Here is an 18,368-nt window from a genome sequence, read left to right on the forward strand (position 1 = left end):
TCGTAAGCATCATGTTCTTCATGGTGTGAGGATGTTCCATCGGATGCGTGTGGTAATTTATAATGGACCACTTGGAGCACCCCTGCAGGGTTAAATCTTTTCGAGAGCTATGTCCGCGGTTATGTGGCAACTTGGAAATTTATAATATCCGGTTGTAGAGAACTTGATACTAAACTTCAAATAAAATACACCAACCGCGTGCGTAACCGTGATCCTCTCTTTTCAAGGGAGTTCGGGAAGAGAACACGGTGGGGTTATGTTTAACTCGTAAGTAGTTCAGGATCACTTATTGATCATTACTAGTTTGCGACCGTTATGTGTAGTTTACTCTTCTTACTCTTGTACTCGTAAGTTAGCCACCATACAACGCTTAGTGCTTGCTGCAACCTAACCACTTATCCATTCCATACCCATTAAGCTTTGCTAGTCTTGATACCCATGGTAATGGGATTGCTGAGTCCTCGTGGCTCACAGATTACTACAACAGCAATTGCAGGTACAGGTAATGCGATGATCTGACGTGAGAGCGATGCTTGCTTGTTTTGGAGTTCTTCTACTTCTTTTTCTTCGATCAAGGGATAGGTTCCTGGTCGGCAGTCTAGGCTAGCAGGGTGGATGTCGTTTGTGTTTTTCGTTTGATTTCATCCGTAGTCGGATGCTGCACTTCTGTATGATGTTTGATGTATTCATGTGGCTATTGTATGCCATTGTATGTATCCCCAACTATTATGTACATGGTACGATGTAATGATATCCGCCTTGCAAAGCGTCTTCAATATGCACTTCTATCCTTGGTGGGACCTCCGAGTACCTCGAGGATAGGGTCGTATATTGGGCGTGGCAGAGGGGAAGAGAGGTGCAGAGCACCCAAGGGTCATCACCATGGCTTTGGCTCCATTGCCAAGGGACACGTGCATCACATATACTAAGGTGAATTCCGTCCTTTATGTGTCTCCTTGGTTTCTTCTTGGATGGTATACTACTTGACCCTTCCCCCTCCTGCATGTATAAGTTTGAGCTCAGCTTCACACATATCGAGAAGTGCAAGCCCAAGGGAACAACAACACCATCCCCGAGGGAAGCATGGAAGAGGAAGAAGAACTAGTGGCCGGACTATCCGGCCATCATGTCCGACTATCCGGCCTATAGCCGGATAAAACAACCACTTGACTTATTGTCCAGCTGTTTGTCGAGGATTAGCGTCGAAGGCACCCGAAAGCAAAATGGCAAAGCCGGACTGTCCGGCCACCACCCCAAATTGCCCGGCCTCTGGAGATCAGTAGTAGCCTGACCCCGCACCAGCCACGAAGACACGCATCCATCAGGCGCCGGACTGTCCGGCCGCTATCCCAGAAGCAGCTCCACTCCCGACGCAACTTCTACAACATGGACTTGCAAACGCGATCAATGCTGGATCGCCTCCCAAGCTTCCTTGGTTATCCTCTTGACAGCCAGGGCGTGGATCATCTCCTGCGGCACGGCTCTCAGGACGGCCTCAAGCGCCATGCAATCTTCCTGGTGGTCTACGTTGCCGAATTCGACGGTGTCCCATAGACCATGACCTCCATCTTCACTCAAGAGGCTCCAATCCTCATAGTTGCTCTGACCCGGCCTGATTTGGCCAGTATTTTTTCGAGAAAACGCAAATGGCCTTTGTGTTTCATTGCATTGGAAAGATAGGGAATTTACATCCTCCTAGGAGGCAGAGTTACACAGCCACCAAGAGACCAGTGGACATCCCAGGATGATGGCAGAACGACCCTGAGCCCTTGAGCCCTGGCCTTTGCCCAACATCTGGTCTCGTCCTTGATCCTGTCGACAAGCTCATTGAGCGATGGGTTTACATGGTCAAAAATGCACACGTTCCTATGCTTCCAGATCATCCATCCCAGGATTTGGCCAATGTTGCCTTGTATAACCCACCTACCCGTCCATCCCTATACTATATATATCCATTCCCCTCATCCTTTCTAGGGTTAGCAAAGTGAGCAGCTCCCACTCCCGACGCAACTTCTACACCATGGACTTGCAGACGCGATCAATGTCGAATCGCCTCCCAAGCTTCGTTGGTTGTCCTCTTAACAGCCAGGGCGTGGATCATCTCCTATGGCACGGCTCTCAGGACGGCCTCAAGCGCCATGCGATCTTCCTGGTGGTCTACATCGCCGAATTTGACGGTGTCCCATAGACCACGACCTCCATCTTCACTCAAGAGGCTCCAATCCTCATAGTTGCTCTGAGTCAGCTGCGGGAACACCGCACCGCCGACTTCCATCACCACGCGCTGGACGACCACCACTGGACCATCATGGCGACGACGGCGCCTTGGCTACGCGAAAGGGGAACGTCGAAGATGGACGTGCCACTGTGGGCAGTGACCGGTGTGGCCATCCACTGAAGCTGACACAGTCTTGGATCAACACCTTACTCTGATGCCAAATGTTAGAAACAGGTTAAAGTAGAGAAGCAGAGAGGAGCTAGGGCTGAACACAGGATAGTTTGATTTCTTGAAGCTATTTTTTGTATTATTGCCTTGAGGCATATATATAGTACAGGGCAAGTCGGTTGCTAAGTCTAAACCGACCATGCAACTCTAGCAGCTGCTAGTACAAGCAAAAAAGCAAATTGACTACTAGTTGTCTAGGTGCATACTGTTAGAATAAATCCGAGACGCTCCGTCGATCTACCGAGGACCAAGCAATCACACAAGCACGACACCGAGATTTGTTAACGACGTTCACCATCATGGCTACATCCCTGGGGCTTGACTACAGGCGCTCCTCCCCATGACACCCTACAATACCGCACCCCAGCCGCCCGGGCGCCAGCACACGACGCCGGCTCCCCCCGCGTGCCCGTGCTATTATGTTGGCATAGGTTACATCATGTGTCTACCCCCGATATATATGAGAGGCCTAGGATACAAGTGTCCTATTAGGACACAACTCCTACCCTGTCTACACACAGTCCAAAACCAAGTCCAACTGTAACCTACCTTGTACAATAATATTCAACACAACTCTAACAAACTCCACCTTGGCGAATATTCTTCACCACCTTGAATTCATGTGTGTGTCGAACCTCCGTGTACATTGGACTTGAAATACGCCATGAGCATCGCTGCTACTCTCATACTCCATGTGACTCCACCTGCAACTGTAGTCCTTTCTCATCTTCTTCACAGTCAACACTCAAGCAAAATTAAGTTCCTCATTACTCTACTTTGTGCTCCCAATCTTCCGGAGAATTTGTTCAACGCCATCACACACCGACCACTGTTTGCGTGAAAATGAACAACTCACATATTGGACGCCACATATAAGAGTTACTTGAACTCAACGTCACCGCTCTTTCTTGACTGCTTGTCTGAAACTTGAAGGAATTTCACCGTCGCCCTGTGTCACCCTAAGTCAAATTCGCAGTTGTCTCACCCTTCTTCTGATGAGGACATCAATACCATTGTTACACCCACAGCCCCTACTGTTACATATACTGGACCAATTACTAGAGCTCGCGCACGCCAATTAAATTACCAGGTACTTTCGTTTCTTGGTAATGATTCTAATGTTCATGAGATTATGATGCTGCCTAAATTGGATACATTTGTTTTGCTTTCAAATGAAGGGCCTAGCTTGGAGAAGGATGAACATTGGAGCAAGAACACGCATGGAGTTGATGGCATGCGCAAGGGGATCAAGAACGGAGTTACAAGTGATGATTTCAGGACTTTGAAGCCGCCATAAGGAGTGCATGAAGCCTTGGACGAAATATACAAGATGCCACTTCATAATATTCGTCCATAGGCTATTCTAGGTGCTGCGTCACCTTATTAATGGGCCAGGCCCATGTAATTTCGAAATACTTAAGTATAGGCTATTTTTAGAGTCCGTATGTGTGGGGAAACAAGAGTTAGGGTTGGTTTCGGACCCCACCCTCAAGGGCCACGAAATTCCCCCCTCTTCCTCCATATATACAGCCCTTAGGGCGTCGTTTAGACTTTGGGTTTTGTTTAGATTAAAAGTTCGCCATAGCTGCAACTTTGCGTACTTCGTTTGTGTCCAACGACCAGACCAAGACGTCACAGAACCCCACCTTGATCAATAAAGCTTTCATCTTATATTCGCAATATCCAGATTGCAATCTCAGTTTCTTGCTTGTTCTTTGTTTGCTCGCAGGAAACAGGCCCTCGTGGTCAGGTTGATCGTGCTCCGGCGTGGTCAATAACCCCTCGGAAGTTGGTTTAGCGATTGCTAAGGCGCGACGTCTCGCACGTTCGTAGTCGGATCGTCAAGGTCGACTCCCACAGAAAACGATAGCCACCATCTCATCGAAACATCGGGACACCGGAGCACGATCAACCTGACCACGAGGGCCTGTTTCCTGCGAGCAAACGAAGAACAAGCAAGAAACTGAGATTGCAATCTGGATATTGCGAATATAAGATGAAAGCTTTATTGATCAAGGTGGGGTTCTGTGACGTCTTGGTCTGGTCGTTGGACACAAACGAAGTACGCAAAGTTGCAGCTATGGCGAACTTTTAATCTAAACAAAACCCAAAGTCTAAACGACGCCCTAAGGGCTGTATATATGGAGGAAGAGGGGGGAATTTCGTGGCCCTTGAGGGTGGGGTCCGAAACCAACCCTAACTCTTGTTTCCCCACACATACGGACTCTAAAAATAGCCTATACTTAAGTATTTCGAAATTACATGGGCCTGGCCCATTAATAAGGTGACGCAGCACCTAGAATAGCCTATGGACGAATATTATGAAGTGGCATCTTGTATATTTCGTCCAAGGCTTCATGCACTCCTTATGGCGGCTTCAAAGTCCTGAAATCATCACTTGTAACTCCGTTCTTGATCCCCTTGCGCATGCCATCAACTCCATGCGTGTTCTTGCTCCAATGTTCATCCTTCTCCAAGCTAGGCCCTTCATTTGAAAGCAAAACAAATGTATCCAATTTAGGCAGCATCATAATCTCATGAACATTAGAATCATTACCAAGAAACGAAAGTACCTGGTAATTTAATTGGCGTGCGCGAGCTCTAGTAATTGGTCCAGTATATGTAACAGTAGGGGCTGTGGGTGTAACAATGGTATTGATGTCCTCATCATCTTCCGGATAGTCTCTAGCATGTCCCACAGCTATAGCACTCCGCCTCCTTCTATATTTGCCATCCGCACTTTGCATGTGCACTGAACACCATAGATTATACGGCCATGTACTCTCTCAACTTTTGACAATTTCAGACTCTCCGCCACTTTCTCAGATTCTCCATGGTCAACTCATGTCCATCAACTAGCACCGATAGACCCAGTCACCAACTTGAATCTGGTACTCATCAACACTGCTTCAGCACCCCTGCTGTGTTCCGTGCTTACCGCACGCCTCGCCGCTATCACCGCGTCGAGCCTCTACTGTCCTGGCTGAGTCTCCAGGGTCGCATACCCACAACACTCAACCCCTACTACAGAGAACCACCGATCATCACCGACCGATGCAAGAGTATCACGTCTCCACCAGACCACTGGTACCCAGCCCGATCCACGGGTCTCTCGCTATCCCGCTGAATTAGTCTTCGACTCTCCATGCATTTACGCCGTAGCCCCTCCATCAGCACAGAGTGAAGTCGTCCATCAAACTCCAGCTCCACCTTCAACATGACTCCATGGTGGTTGTACATGCCACCCCCGCGCCCTGTCGACTTCAAGCTCTCATGTGTACATTGCCTTGAATCAACTTTGCGCCATAGTCTTGCCGAAGCCGCACAAGCCCTCAGGCCTGCACCACGTGTTTCCACGCCCCAGAAGTCGGTCACCATCAGCATCACGCCCCTATGTCGTCGTCGCCGAGATCACCACCGTCTTCTTGTTTGACCAACATCCATGTCAATCCATCAGGCAATCCAGTCCGACCCAGCCGAAATTATCCGACTGCAATCATGCTTCACCCTGCGTCGTGTCCGCCCCGCATATCTCGGTGCATTGCTTGACGCCATGTGTATGCACGATCCCTGCCGACATACTCAAGACTCCTCCGAACCTTATACACATGTCGCTATCCTCGCCACACACTCCACACACTCTCACGCTACCATCCTCGTACACTACCATGTACAAAGAGATAAAGCCAAACTCCACTACATAAGTTTTGCCGTGTGCACTTCACCATGAAGATCAATGGAAAACTCCACAACTTCACCACGTGCTCCTGTAGGCTGTAGTTCAATTAGCTTATCCTATCTTTTCCTCCGATGGATAGCACCAGTCTTTTGCGTAGCCCCTTTTTTTCACAACAAATCTCGTGTGTGTCCTACGTCTCTTCGGCTCAGCGCAGCCCCCGCGTGCCCGTGCTATTATGTTGGCATAGGTTACATAGTGTGTCTACCCCCGATATATATGAGAGGCCTAGGACACAAGTGTCCTAATAGGACACAACTCTTACCCTGTCTACACACAATCCAAAACCAAGTCCAACTGTAACCTACCTTGTACAATAATATTCGACACAACTCTTAACACATACATTGTCTTACAAGGAAATGCAGCTACAGCTAAGTAACACAAGGATTACAGCTAAAATGTTGAGCAACCTACAGGAAGTGACTAGGTGGAGTGCCACATCGACAGTTAAATGCCAACCAACCCCACTAGAATGGTCAAAAATGCTATGATTAGCAACATTCTTATTTTCGGGTTCTTAATCAGGTACATTTGTGTCAAAATTAATTCTTAAGCTAGGTATTGGTTTTGACGTGCACATAGTGTCAAAAGTGGAATGTATTCTTTAGCAACAAATTTAAGATTACCAAAGAACCCAATTACACTAAAACTTCATTTTTGTTACATCTTACTTATAGTTTTACATGTCTACCGTGAGCATTCAAATCAGCACAAGCAAAAAAAACATTAGTATCAGATATGTGAACTGAAGATTATTTCACAAATCTAGCCACATAAACATGCGTCGCTCTGTTAGTTTTGTGGGAAATAGGAAAGTCTAACAATAGACATTGACCACACATAATGCGAGTCCCTGTCTTACGGATAAGTTCACACTTCATCATTTTACAACATTATTTTTCCGACTATCCCATGAAACATCCAATGACACCACCAGCATTACAAATCTAAGGGCCTGAGACGCAGCAAAAGAAAATTCTCATTATATGTCGTAAAAAGATGCTAAGCGAAGTAGAAGAAGGCAAAAGAAGCAATGGTGAAGCTCCATGTGTGATCTATGTACAAGACATAAGTACTTGGCCTAGCCAGCCCAAAAAACAGTTTCTAAGGCTAAACCAGATTTGGGAAATGAGGCATGTGGCAAGCAGAACCGTACCAAAGCCTACTTGGAGCCGCCCAGCACAGGAATTGCTCAGGTTTATGTACCAATTTAATATTACAACTCTTGTAAACAACACCATGGACACAAGAGCGGCTTTTGCATAACATTATTATTTCCTTTTAATACTACGAGTAAGCTCACTAGCTCGTTTTATATGTAAGCTCACTGGCCAAGGAGGTCTATACACGACAGACTCAAAATTGTTTGGTGCTGTGTGTGCAATGATTCTAGTGCCAACAACATAAATCTTAATCAAATGGAAGCATTATTGTGCCGGGTGAACAAGAAACAAAATATATATAATGGAACTAGAAATATTAAGAATGTGGCATGAATTATAGTAGTGAATTACAATGATTATAGATAATGTACCCATGACATGCAATCATAAATTGCTAAGCTGGAGAGATTATAGATAACATACCCAAGACATGCAATCATAAATTGCTAAGATAGAATAGAGACTTCCGCCAGGGCAGTTAAGATATATCTGATATAGAAGAAGAACACATTGAGTAATTCACAAATCGAGGGGCCAGATACACACGTGCACGCGCGCACACACACACAATAAGGCAAATGTTACGTTATAAAATTAATTTTGAACCTCCAATAAAAAAATGTACACTAACCAGAATATCACCCTCTTCATCTATAGCAGAAAGTGTGACAAGCTGTGATATCACACGTTGTGCCACTTGCGAGTTAACGTATTGACCAATGAAGATTATACGGTTTCCTAGCAGTACGGTTGCCAGATCCAGAGGGCCACCAGGAGTCATGATAGCAGGCATTAAAGGTGGATTTTCATTCTCTGATGCCACGATTGTATTTTTCCTATAGAATAGATAATCATTTACAGTTATGGGTGCATTTGAGTCCACAAACTATTGACTGGAAAAGGAAATAATCAGGCTTCTTATACACAACCTATATTAAAAATAGACAAGGATAAGAAGATAGCAACCATGGTAGCTTCAAATGTATCACCTCAGATAAGATTGACCGTGTATCCTCTCATCCAACCATGCAGAAACACCTGATGTTAAAACTTGCAGTCCTATATGTACAATTTGAGTGAGACAGAAACTCGATATGTTGGCAATAATACCATGAAGAGAAAAAACATGGACTGCAGAAAAATTGTGGAAAAGAATATGCAGCACAATATATTCTCCGTTCTTACGGTTTGGGTTACAGGATGGCGAGAGGGATGGCAGGAGACGATATCAGGAGCTACGGTTATAGCAAAGGGATAACTAGGGAGACAGTCACCACCATGCTCTGGCCTGGCTTGTCCCCTAGCATTGTGCCAGCTTGCGCAAGGCTATGAGTACAGCATGTTCTGGCTCCTCAAATAAGAAATTGTTAGAGACTGGATGAGGGAATCGATCTACTGTTGCTCTCCGAAGTAGTAGCTAGTACAAATCAATTACAGGAGCATCGCTCTCGAATGGAGAATGAACAGGGGAAGAACTAGGGTTGGGGAAGAGGAAAGTAGGTAGCCGCCGGTTCGTCCTGATCCACTGGATGGTGTGCTCTTCGTGTGTCTCCCCTGAAGTAGTCGTGCTCGCGGGCTCAGTTGTTCCATTCAGGCCCGTGGGTGCGCGGGCTGGGCCGCTTGACTCGTGTGGGCCGTTGGGCAGCTGTAGAGTTGTTGTGGTCGCTGCCCAGTGGGTCCCTCTCGTCAGGGGCGCTAACATCCCCCTCTCCTTGAGATGAGGCTTGTCCCCAAGCCTCTGCATGCGGGAAGCGCGCCATGAGGCTGGCCTTATCCTCCCAGGTGGCCCAAGGTTGCAGAATTGGACCATTGCACCCTGACTTGTTCTTGCATACCCCCGTTCTTTTTGCGCCAGCGTGTTTGCACTACTGCCATTGGTACAGCAAGATCATCAGAGCAATGAGGCAATTATGGTTCGACCGACATACCAGGGAGTAGGGCGCGGCGAAGCAGCGAAACGTGGAAAACTGGGTGCACCGTGGCTTCTGGTGGTAGTTGCAGTTTATACGCTACTTCATTGATCTTGTCGATGATGAGGAATGGTCCAAAGAATTTGTAGGCTAATTTGTGGTTCGCCCGCGGTGCCACTGAGGATTGGATGTATGGTTGTAGCTTGAGGAACACTTTCTCACCCACTTGGAATTCTCGAAAAGATCTTTTCTTGTCTGCTTGGTCTTTCATGAGTTGTCGCGCCCTGTTCAGATGTTGCTGCAGCAGGTCTTGAACTGTTGCTCGTTCATCCAGCCATGATTGCAGCGCTGGCACAGAGCAAACACTATCCACGGAGATCCCCAGTTGTGCAGGCTCGTACCCGAACAGTGCCTTGAATGGAGTCATGCCTATAGCAGAATGGTGTGCGTTGTTGTACCAGAATTGAGCGAGTGGGATCCAGAAACTCCATCTCCTTGGACAAGCTTGAGTGAAACAGCGAAGAAATGTCTCGACGCACTGATTGACACGTTCCGTTTGGCCGTCAGTCTGCGGATGATTGGCTGTGCTCAGTCTGAGTTCAGTGCCTGCTCCACAGAATAACTCCTGCCAGAAATGGCTAGTGAAGACTGGGTCTCTGTCAGAGACGATTGCTTTGGGTAAACCATGCGTCCGGTAGATCTGGTTCATGTATAGCTGTGCCACTGAAGCTGACGTGTATGGATGAGCCAGAGGGAGGAAATAAGCAAATTTGGTTCGTTTGTCGACGAGCACCAACAAACAGTTGAACTTGCTGGACTGGGGAAGGCCATCCATGAAATCCATGGAAATCATATCCCATGGTTGTTGTGGAACTGGTAGAGGCAGTAACAGACCCTGGTGATGCGGCACGGTCTGGCTTAGCTTGCTGACACACCTGGCAACAGCGGACGTACTGCAGGATTTGAAGTTTCATCTTAGGCCAGGCAAAGAGACGTCTGATGCGACGGTAGGTGACGGGAAACCCTGAATGGCCGCCAATGGGGCTGTCGTGAAACACTGATATGATTCTCTGCTGTATATGAGTGCTCCCCCCCAGCCAAATCCTGCCTCGGAAGTAGATTATCCCTTGCCGAAGGGTGAATCTGCCTTTTGGGTCTTCCCTGATGGCAAGTTGGGACAGCAGACGCGAAGCTTGATCGTTGTTGTGGTAGCTGTTGGTGACATCCTCGAGCCAGGCCGGGTTGCATGACGTGGTGGAGAAAAGTGTGTCGCTTGGCTTGGCACGAGATAGCGCGTCTGCACCAGCATTCTCAATCCCTTTCTTGTACCGGATGCGGTATCGCAGGCCGAGCAGTTTAGTGAACGCCTTCTGCTGCCAAGGGGTTGTCAGACGTTGCTCCAAGTGAATCAAGCTCTTCTGATCGGTCAGGATGTCAAATTCAGCGTGTTGCAGGTACGGACGCCACTGATCCACGGCTACGACTATAGCCAAGTATTCCTTCTCATACGTGGACAACCCCTGATAGCGTGGGCTGAGTGCTTTACTCATAAAAGCGATCAGGTGCCCCTACTGCTGTAAGATCGCCCCGATGCCGTGGTCACTCACATCAGCCTCGATTGTAAAGGCTTGTTTGAAATTAGGGAGAGCCAACACGGGAGCAGAAATCAGCTGCTGTTTGAGGACTTGAAATGCTGTTTCAGTTGTGGAGGTCCAGAGAAAAGGAGTCCCCTTCTTGAGCAGGTTGCAGGTTGAACAGAGGACGTGCGATCACACCAAAGTTTCTGACGAACCTTCGATAGTAGCCTGCAAGCCCCAGGAAGCTGCGAACCTCTTTGACGTTTGTCGGAGCTGTCCAGTTGTTGACTGCTGCAATTTTGGAGGGGTCGGTAGCGACGCCTTCTGAGTTGATGACATGCCCCAGGTAGGAAATCTGCTGCTGACCGAAGGCACACTTGCTGAGCTTGGCCTTCCAACAGTCTGCGGAGGAGAGTAAGCACCTGCCTCAGATGATCGACCGACGTGCTCTTGGAGTGTTGCGCTGAAGACGAGAATATCATCGAAGAATGACAGAACACAGACACGGTTGACAGGCTTGAGAGTGGTGGTGACTGCTCCAATAAAAGTGGCCGGCGCACCTGCGAGGCCAAACGAGACCACTCTGAATTCAAAATGGCCCTGGTGCGTCTGGAAGGCTGTCTTGTATTCCTCTCCGGGAGCCAAGCGAATTTGATGATAGCCTGCGCGAAGGTCAAGTTTGGAGAACCAAGCTGCACCGTGAAGTTCATCCAGGAGTTCCTCAATGACAGGTACCGGAAACTTGGCGATCACTGTGAGAGCGTTGAGCTGACGGTAGTCGATACATAGTCGCCATGTTCCGTCTTTCTTCTTGACTAAAATGACTGGTGAGGAGAATGGGCTCGTGCTTCTCTGTATCACACCTGATCGCAGCAGCTCTTCGACTTGTTTCTCTATCTCTGTCTTGTGCTCTGGCTTGTGTCTGTAAGGTCTAATGTTGACTAGTTGTGCTCTAGGGATGAGCGGTATTTTGTGATCACAAGCACGCCGCAGGGGAAGGCCTTTTGGTTCAGAGAAAACATCCGCAAAATCATCGACCACTTTCTGAATGCAGTCCGGAACAGGTGCAGTTGACTCCTCTGGTGCAATCATACATAGGTGTATGATATGCGAGACAGCCCCGTTGCTGCAGAGGCTCTGTAATTGGATGCTGTTGATGGTTTCACAGACAACCGAAGCTGCATCATGTCCATTCAGCCGGATCGGTCCTGCTAGGGTGATTGTCTCGATGAAACGGGCGCGCCAATCAACGGTCATGGGACTGTGTTCCTCCAGCCAGCCCATCCCTAGGATGGCATCGTAGGTACCGAGAGGAAGCACCTTCAGATCCGTGAAAAACTCATGCCCTTGAGCGTACCACGCACAGTGTGGAATGTAGGTTGAGCAGACCATTTCGCCACCATCCGCGACACGAACACGGCCTGGTTTGGCCATTGCTTGGACCCCGACGAGAGTTGTGGCCAGTTGCTCGTCGATGAAAGAGTTGGAGCTGCCTGAGTCGATGAGGAGGAGTACCTCGCGCCCTTGTATCCAGGCGCGCAACTGAAACGCCTTGGCCGAGACGCCCCCAATCACGGCAGATAAAGAGATTGCCATGACCGTGTCATTCGGGCCTTCGTCTTGTGGGATCTTGGTGTCGATGAAGTTGTCGAGGCCGATCATGTCGAGGAGCTCCTCGACGACATGCAGTTGGACTGAGGTGGGGCACACGTGATTATGCCCCCACCTCTCGCCGCACTTGAAGCAGAGGCCGCGGGCGCCTCGATAGTCTCGCAGCGCTTTGATCTTGGACGAGTCCGCGCGCGCGGCGTCAGTTCCACGCCGATCGGTGGCGATCGTAGGGGTCGGATGGCGCACCGGAGGTTGGGCAGTGGCAATGGCACTGCTGCCCTTGGAGACGCATATGGTGGTCGTGGTGGGTGTCCCCGCGCTCCATCCGCCACCTCCTCCTGTAGTTGCGCGAGCGCGCACGCCGTGTCCAGGTCAGGGGGTCGCTGCACCATGACGACCGCCCTGATGTCCGTCCAAAGGCCCTCGACAAAACGCGTGAGAAAATAGTAAGGATGAATTGATTCAGAGTATGAATTCAAGTGGTTGATGATAGACTCAAATCTCTCGATATAATCTGCCACGGTAGTGGTTTGGCGAACTCAATAAAACTGCCGAATGAGAGTTTGCTGACGATCTCGGCCGAACCGCGTGCACAGCAGTGCGGTTAACGAGTCCCAATCGAACTCGCCCAGACGGCGCTGGATGGACTGCAGCCACATTGCCGCTGGCCTCGAAAAGTTCAGAGATGCCATAGGAACCCAAAACGAAGGCACAATCCCAAACATGGAAAAATACTGCTCACAAAGAGTTTTCCATATATTAGGATTTCCGCCCGAGAACTGCGGAAAGGAAATAGAGGGGTGTGCCTGGCCAAGGCCGGTGAGCATTTGACTGGCATGCGAAAACGGAGACAGCGGAACTAGGGAGATGGGAATCGTGGCTGTACCGTTAGCCGAGAGCGGCGGCGGCGGTGTGAGGGACGCCGCCGATGGCCCCCGTTTGATCTGTAATTCGCCGTGGCCATCGGGCCCTTGAGGATGGATCCCCTCTTCAGTGCTCTCATGCACCAGATCCGTGCCGGAGCGAGCTGGTGGCGGCGCGTGTGCACGTTGCAGTGCTGTGACCGCGTCGCCCAGATCCACCACTCGGCGCTCGAGATCGGGACGCCATGATAGAAGGTCGTCGATCTTCGTCGCCGTGGACTACTGAGCCTTGGTCAGCCCGTCGATGGCGGCCTCAATCTTGTTTTCGAAGCGAGTGAGGAAGGCGGAGACGCTCGGATCCATGGCTTCACGCGCGTGCCGCAACCCTCTTGTCTCGATGAGGTTCGCCAGAACGGGGTGGAGGTGTGTGGTGGCTGGATCTCTGATACCAGATGTTAGAATCGATCTACTGTTGCTCTCCGAAGTAGTAGCTAGTACAAATCGATTACAGGAGCATCGCTCTCGAATGGAGAATGAACAGGGGAAGAACTAGGGTTGGGGAAGAGGAAAGTAGGTAGCCGCCGGTTCGTCCTGATCCACTGGATGGTGTGCTCTTCGTGCGTCTCCCCTGAAGTAGTCGTACTCGCGGGCTCAGTTGATCCATTCAGGCCCGTGGGTGCGCGGGCTGGGCCGCTTGACTCGTGTGGGCCGCTGGGCAGCTGTAGAGTTGTTGTGGTTGCTGCCCAGTGGGTCCCTCTCGTCAGGGGCGCTAACAGAAATGAACAAATCTGAGGCCTAGATCCAATCACTTTCGACCGGTCTTTCTCCAGATTACCCGAACACTGGTCTGCATCAGCCAACTAAAGTCAGCTTCAGCAACCTAGCCCACTCAAGTTGGTTGCTTGCCAGCTTATACCGTTTTAGTGCAGAGGTTGCAAACCCAGCACCAAAATGAACGACAACTTCAATATTCCCACGTTAGTCATCAGTTATCACATTAAAGACAGACTTCCTCTTCAAACCATCTTGATTTGTGCTAATACAATGCAGTGTCTAACATATGCTTAATGCAGAAAAATCTGAAAGTTTTGTTCGACCTGAAACAGGGCCAAAAACCAACTTCAAAATTAGATCAGATTGATGAAACATTCACTACTGCTACGGAAGATATAGCTTTTGCTACATATGCTTTCATCCACGCTTGATGCATTCTGAAATGTTAGGCACAGACAATATGTGCATACCTGTTCAACAGAAAATACAAATGATTGCACAGTGTATACAGCTGGATTACACAAGTTGATCATCAATTTATGGTATGCAATGTGTGGTTTATAAGAAGTAAACATCCTGGAATCACATAAGCGTGTCACCAGTGTACTCTCTCACACTGGACAACAATCAGAAGACGTTCTAATCATTAGACCACAATCTCCGACACCTTACTAAACCCGCATCAAATCAGATTATCCATTTCCAAACAGTGGTCGCCTACACAACTCAATATTTCGTTGCTCCACTCAATTCATAGAAGAGAAAAGTAATTCTACATAACCAAAAAAACAAAACAAAAATACAGAAAGACGCTCACCTCGGAGGCGCGGAGATGCACTGCTTCCATTCCGCCTAAACAAAGGAGAGCAGGCAAAGGACGAACTGAAAACGAGCAGTTGGTGATTACACGAGCGGGAGAGACGTGGGGCGGTAGAGTGAGGATATTCACCTGACCGAGAATTGGCAGGAGGGAGAGGCGCGGACGGCGAGGGCCGTGGAGATGGCCATGGGCGCCACTCGAGGCTGAGGCGGGAGGTGCCTAAGCGTGGTAGCGAACAGACGACTGACGAGGGTGAGATGAGGTTAGGGCATCTCCAATTCATTTTTCTAGGGCGATGCTCTGCGCCGGTTCCCAACCGGTCGCATCGCCACCGTCCGATGCGTGTTTTCCAGCCATCAGATCAGCCCCCGCTTCGTCCTCACTGTTTCACTTTCGGAATCTCTGCCTACTATACTATAATAATACTAATACTAATACTAATTACTAATTACTAATACTAATACTAATAATTACTATTTTTTTACGAATACTAGCAAATATGCCCGTGCGTTGCAACAGGAGAAGAGAAAAGTTAACGTGTGGATGATGAAGACAGCGGCACGGGGAATAATTTCTACCTTAACTCATTCCCCATCCCTGTGATTCGGTGGCCGGTGAGTTGGAGGTCTGCTTTTCTCGTCGGTTAGCACCAAGATTGCGTATTTGGTTGTTGTTCGTTTGTCGTTTTTCTGTATGACGGCCGTGCAAAATTTGTCTTCCTCCAGATCCCTCTCGATGGGGGCTCTCCTTTTTGTTACCTTCTTCGTCGACGGCGAGGAAGGTGTGGTGGTGCATCCTTTCGGCCTCTTCTCTGGTACGCTAGCCCGATTGGGCCGTTGCTTGAAGACTTCCCTCCGTAAAAGGTCCGACTGTGGATTTCAGAGTCATGCCGGCAGCGGCGCCGGACCTTCAACTCGCGGTGGAGTGGCCGGTTGGTGGGTTTCTCGAGGACATGGATGTAATTTCCTTATTTGTGGGGGTCCTTTGTATCACTAAGCTTAATAAAAGTAGGAAAACAATTTACGGGTGACACATCGACTGATTGCTAGAAGAAACCAGGCGCATCGCTGACGCTCGTGCATCCGAGGCGGCGTCCCCATGCCGTGGTGCTGGAGCCCCTCTCCGGTGGGTGGCTGGTAGCTGTGACGAAGGAGGATGCGGGGCGTATGCTCTCCTGGCGGGCGGTCTGCGCGTGGGAGGCGGGTCTGGCGCGGCACTGATCAGGGCCGTCCTCGGCGATGCCATGGTTGGGGCATGGATTAGTGGTCGAGGCTCTCAGGGCTCCCAGATCCGGAGTGGTCGTGTCCAGCCTCACCTTCAGCAGCGCCTTGCTGCGGGGCTTCGCGTGGGCGAATGCGGCTCGGCTTGATGTTGTTGGTGCTGGTGTGCGTGCAGCTGCCGATGGCGAAAGGAGGTTGCCCGAGCTCAGCTCAATCAATGGCCTGCTCATGTCACTGTTCTTCAGGCGGGCCGCTATCAATTTTTTCCCGTATCCCCGGCTCTCTCTGCTTCTTTATGATTTATTTATTAGCTCCAACGACAAATGTTCTGCACACCCATCATGGCTGCATCAACTTTTTCGGAATCTTCAGATCGGCTACCTTTCTAGGTAGGCTGGTCACCCCATGTTGTTTTTTCTTTGGATTCATGCGCCTCTGCTCGTTTTCTCGCTTCAGCATTTTTTCGATTAATGATGCATATACATGCAGTAGGCATCTTTCTTCAGTTCTCTTGGCTAAAGATGAATCACATCTCACCGCTTTGTTGATTCTTGCAACTCCAAAAGCATATAAGTTGCTAGAATTTGATGTAAAGGGGTAGGATGGGACTATTAATTTGAATCTGAAAGTTTAGCACAGACATAATCAAACTCTATTTGCCTCTCTGTAAGGAAGGGGGAAGAAGGGCAGCCCAGAGGGCAGGCCGTGAGGTCCAACTTTTATAGAGGCCCGTAACAAAAAAATTGGCCCATTACTTACTAAGCTGCAAACCACGTACGGGCGGAGACGGAAGCTGATCCACGAAGGGTTGCATCAAAGCCCTTTATCCACTTACATGTTCATCACTCATTTCTTATCAGAGTTGGATGTGGAAAAGAATCCAATACCGTCCCGTGTTAACATCCCAGTTACTGCTGCACCAAGGAAGTGGATTCCGGCCACTGGTGATACTGCTAAGATCAATGTTGACGCCGCTGTTTTCCGTGGAGTAGGTGCAGCTGCAGCAGTTTGTAGGAACAATAACAAGCACTACTTGGGGTCTTCGGTGCTTGTTACTAGAGGACTGGTTGATCCGCCAACTTTGGAAGCTATGGCATGCAGAGAAGGATTGTCGCTAGCGGAAGACCTGGGGCTCCAGAACATCGTGATTGCGTCCGACTGTCAAGAGGTGGTGAAGCATATCAAAGAGAAGTCAGGTGGAAACTATGGTGCAGTTGTAAAAGAGATTATTTCATGGCATTCTTCTTTTACTTCTTGCTTTTTTAAGTTTGAATCTAGAGTCTCGAATTTCGAGCCTCATAAACTAGCTAGGCATGCTGTAAAATCAGATCATGGCCGTCATATTTGGTTGGGGCAACCACATGATACTTCTGTAATACCGGTAGCAATACCAACTTATGAATAAAGCCTAGTTTGTTGCTCAAAAAAACGTACGGGCGGAGCGACCCAACGGAAATTATGGCAGCGAAGGCGACGTATGAAAAACAAACGGACGAAAATTAGGAAGAAAGAAGCGTTAATCCTATTATTAGTAGTTAATAGAAAGCATGGACCGTTTTTGGTCGTCCATCATTAAAGTTATCCTTGAAGTTGTAAATAATTACCCACCATGTCATTGGTAAGTAAAAAAATTACCACCGATAGTTTATGTTATTTATATTAATCCCCCGACAGACGTAACCAAGTGGTGTAGTGGTATGAGCCTAAGCACTCCCCGCCACAGATCTGGGTTTGATCCCTGGCTCTCTCCTTCTTTTTCTCCTTTTCTCTGCTACTAATATTACTGTCTCGCCTGAGCGTCATTTAGCAGATGGGTTGCAAAATGTTTCAGTTTTGGCCCAGCTTTTTTAACTTCAAATCTAACATGTTATATATGAAAATACTTCAAAAAAATGTTTAGGTTTTAAATATGCTATTATATTATCCATTTCTAATATTCCGTTTACAATGCAATCTTAATTAATATCTTCTTTATATAGGGTATTTTGGAATCTCTGCTACTAATGTCGGTAGTGTAACAACCCAAGACCAACGCTTCAGATGCCTTCCATGTTGTCGTGATAGCCGTGCTAATTATTTGTTTGTTGCATTGCATCATTTCATCATGCCATTAATTTTTGCAACCTTTTTAAAAACTCAAATAAATAAATCGCATGGATCTTCGATCCATTTAAATCGAGGGAAATTCACATGGTGATTTCTCTTTAAAACATACATCCTCCCAATATCATTGAGGAGCTATATT

At 48.4% G+C, this 18,368-nt stretch overlaps 2 protein-coding genes across 3 annotated transcripts; both read right to left on the bottom strand.

Annotated features, from left to right (window-relative positions):
* Positions 1-5,042: 5,042 nt before the first annotated feature.
* LOC125551316 (ATP-dependent Clp protease proteolytic subunit 6, chloroplastic-like) lies at positions 5,043-15,279 on the bottom strand. 2 transcript variants are annotated; one of them, XM_048714499.1, is made up of 5 exons: positions 15,033-15,171; positions 14,901-14,935; positions 8,338-8,407; positions 7,980-8,184; positions 5,043-7,837 (listed from the first exon to the last, which is right to left on the bottom strand). In XM_048714499.1, exons 1-5 carry the CDS (start codon positions 15,089-15,091, stop codon positions 7,757-7,759), a joined length of 450 nt encoding a protein of 149 aa, XP_048570456.1. In that variant the 5' UTR covers positions 15,092-15,171; the 3' UTR covers positions 5,043-7,756. The 2 variants fall into 2 exon arrangements, with proteins under 2 accessions (XP_048570456.1, XP_048570455.1); XM_048714498.1 differs by having other exon boundaries at positions 5,051-7,837; positions 14,901-14,965; positions 15,033-15,279.
* On the bottom strand, positions 8,337-14,894 carry LOC125551315. The gene has a single exon (XM_048714497.1). It carries the CDS (start codon positions 12,495-12,497, stop codon positions 11,028-11,030), a length of 1,470 nt encoding a protein of 489 aa, XP_048570454.1. The 5' UTR covers positions 12,498-14,894; the 3' UTR covers positions 8,337-11,027.
* Positions 15,280-18,368: the final 3,089 nt, after the last annotated feature.

Source organism: Triticum urartu, chromosome 4 (genome assembly GCF_003073215.2).
Source record: "Triticum urartu cultivar G1812 chromosome 4, Tu2.1, whole genome shotgun sequence".
In the NCBI taxonomy this organism is placed as follows: Eukaryota; Viridiplantae; Streptophyta; class Magnoliopsida; order Poales; family Poaceae; genus Triticum; species Triticum urartu.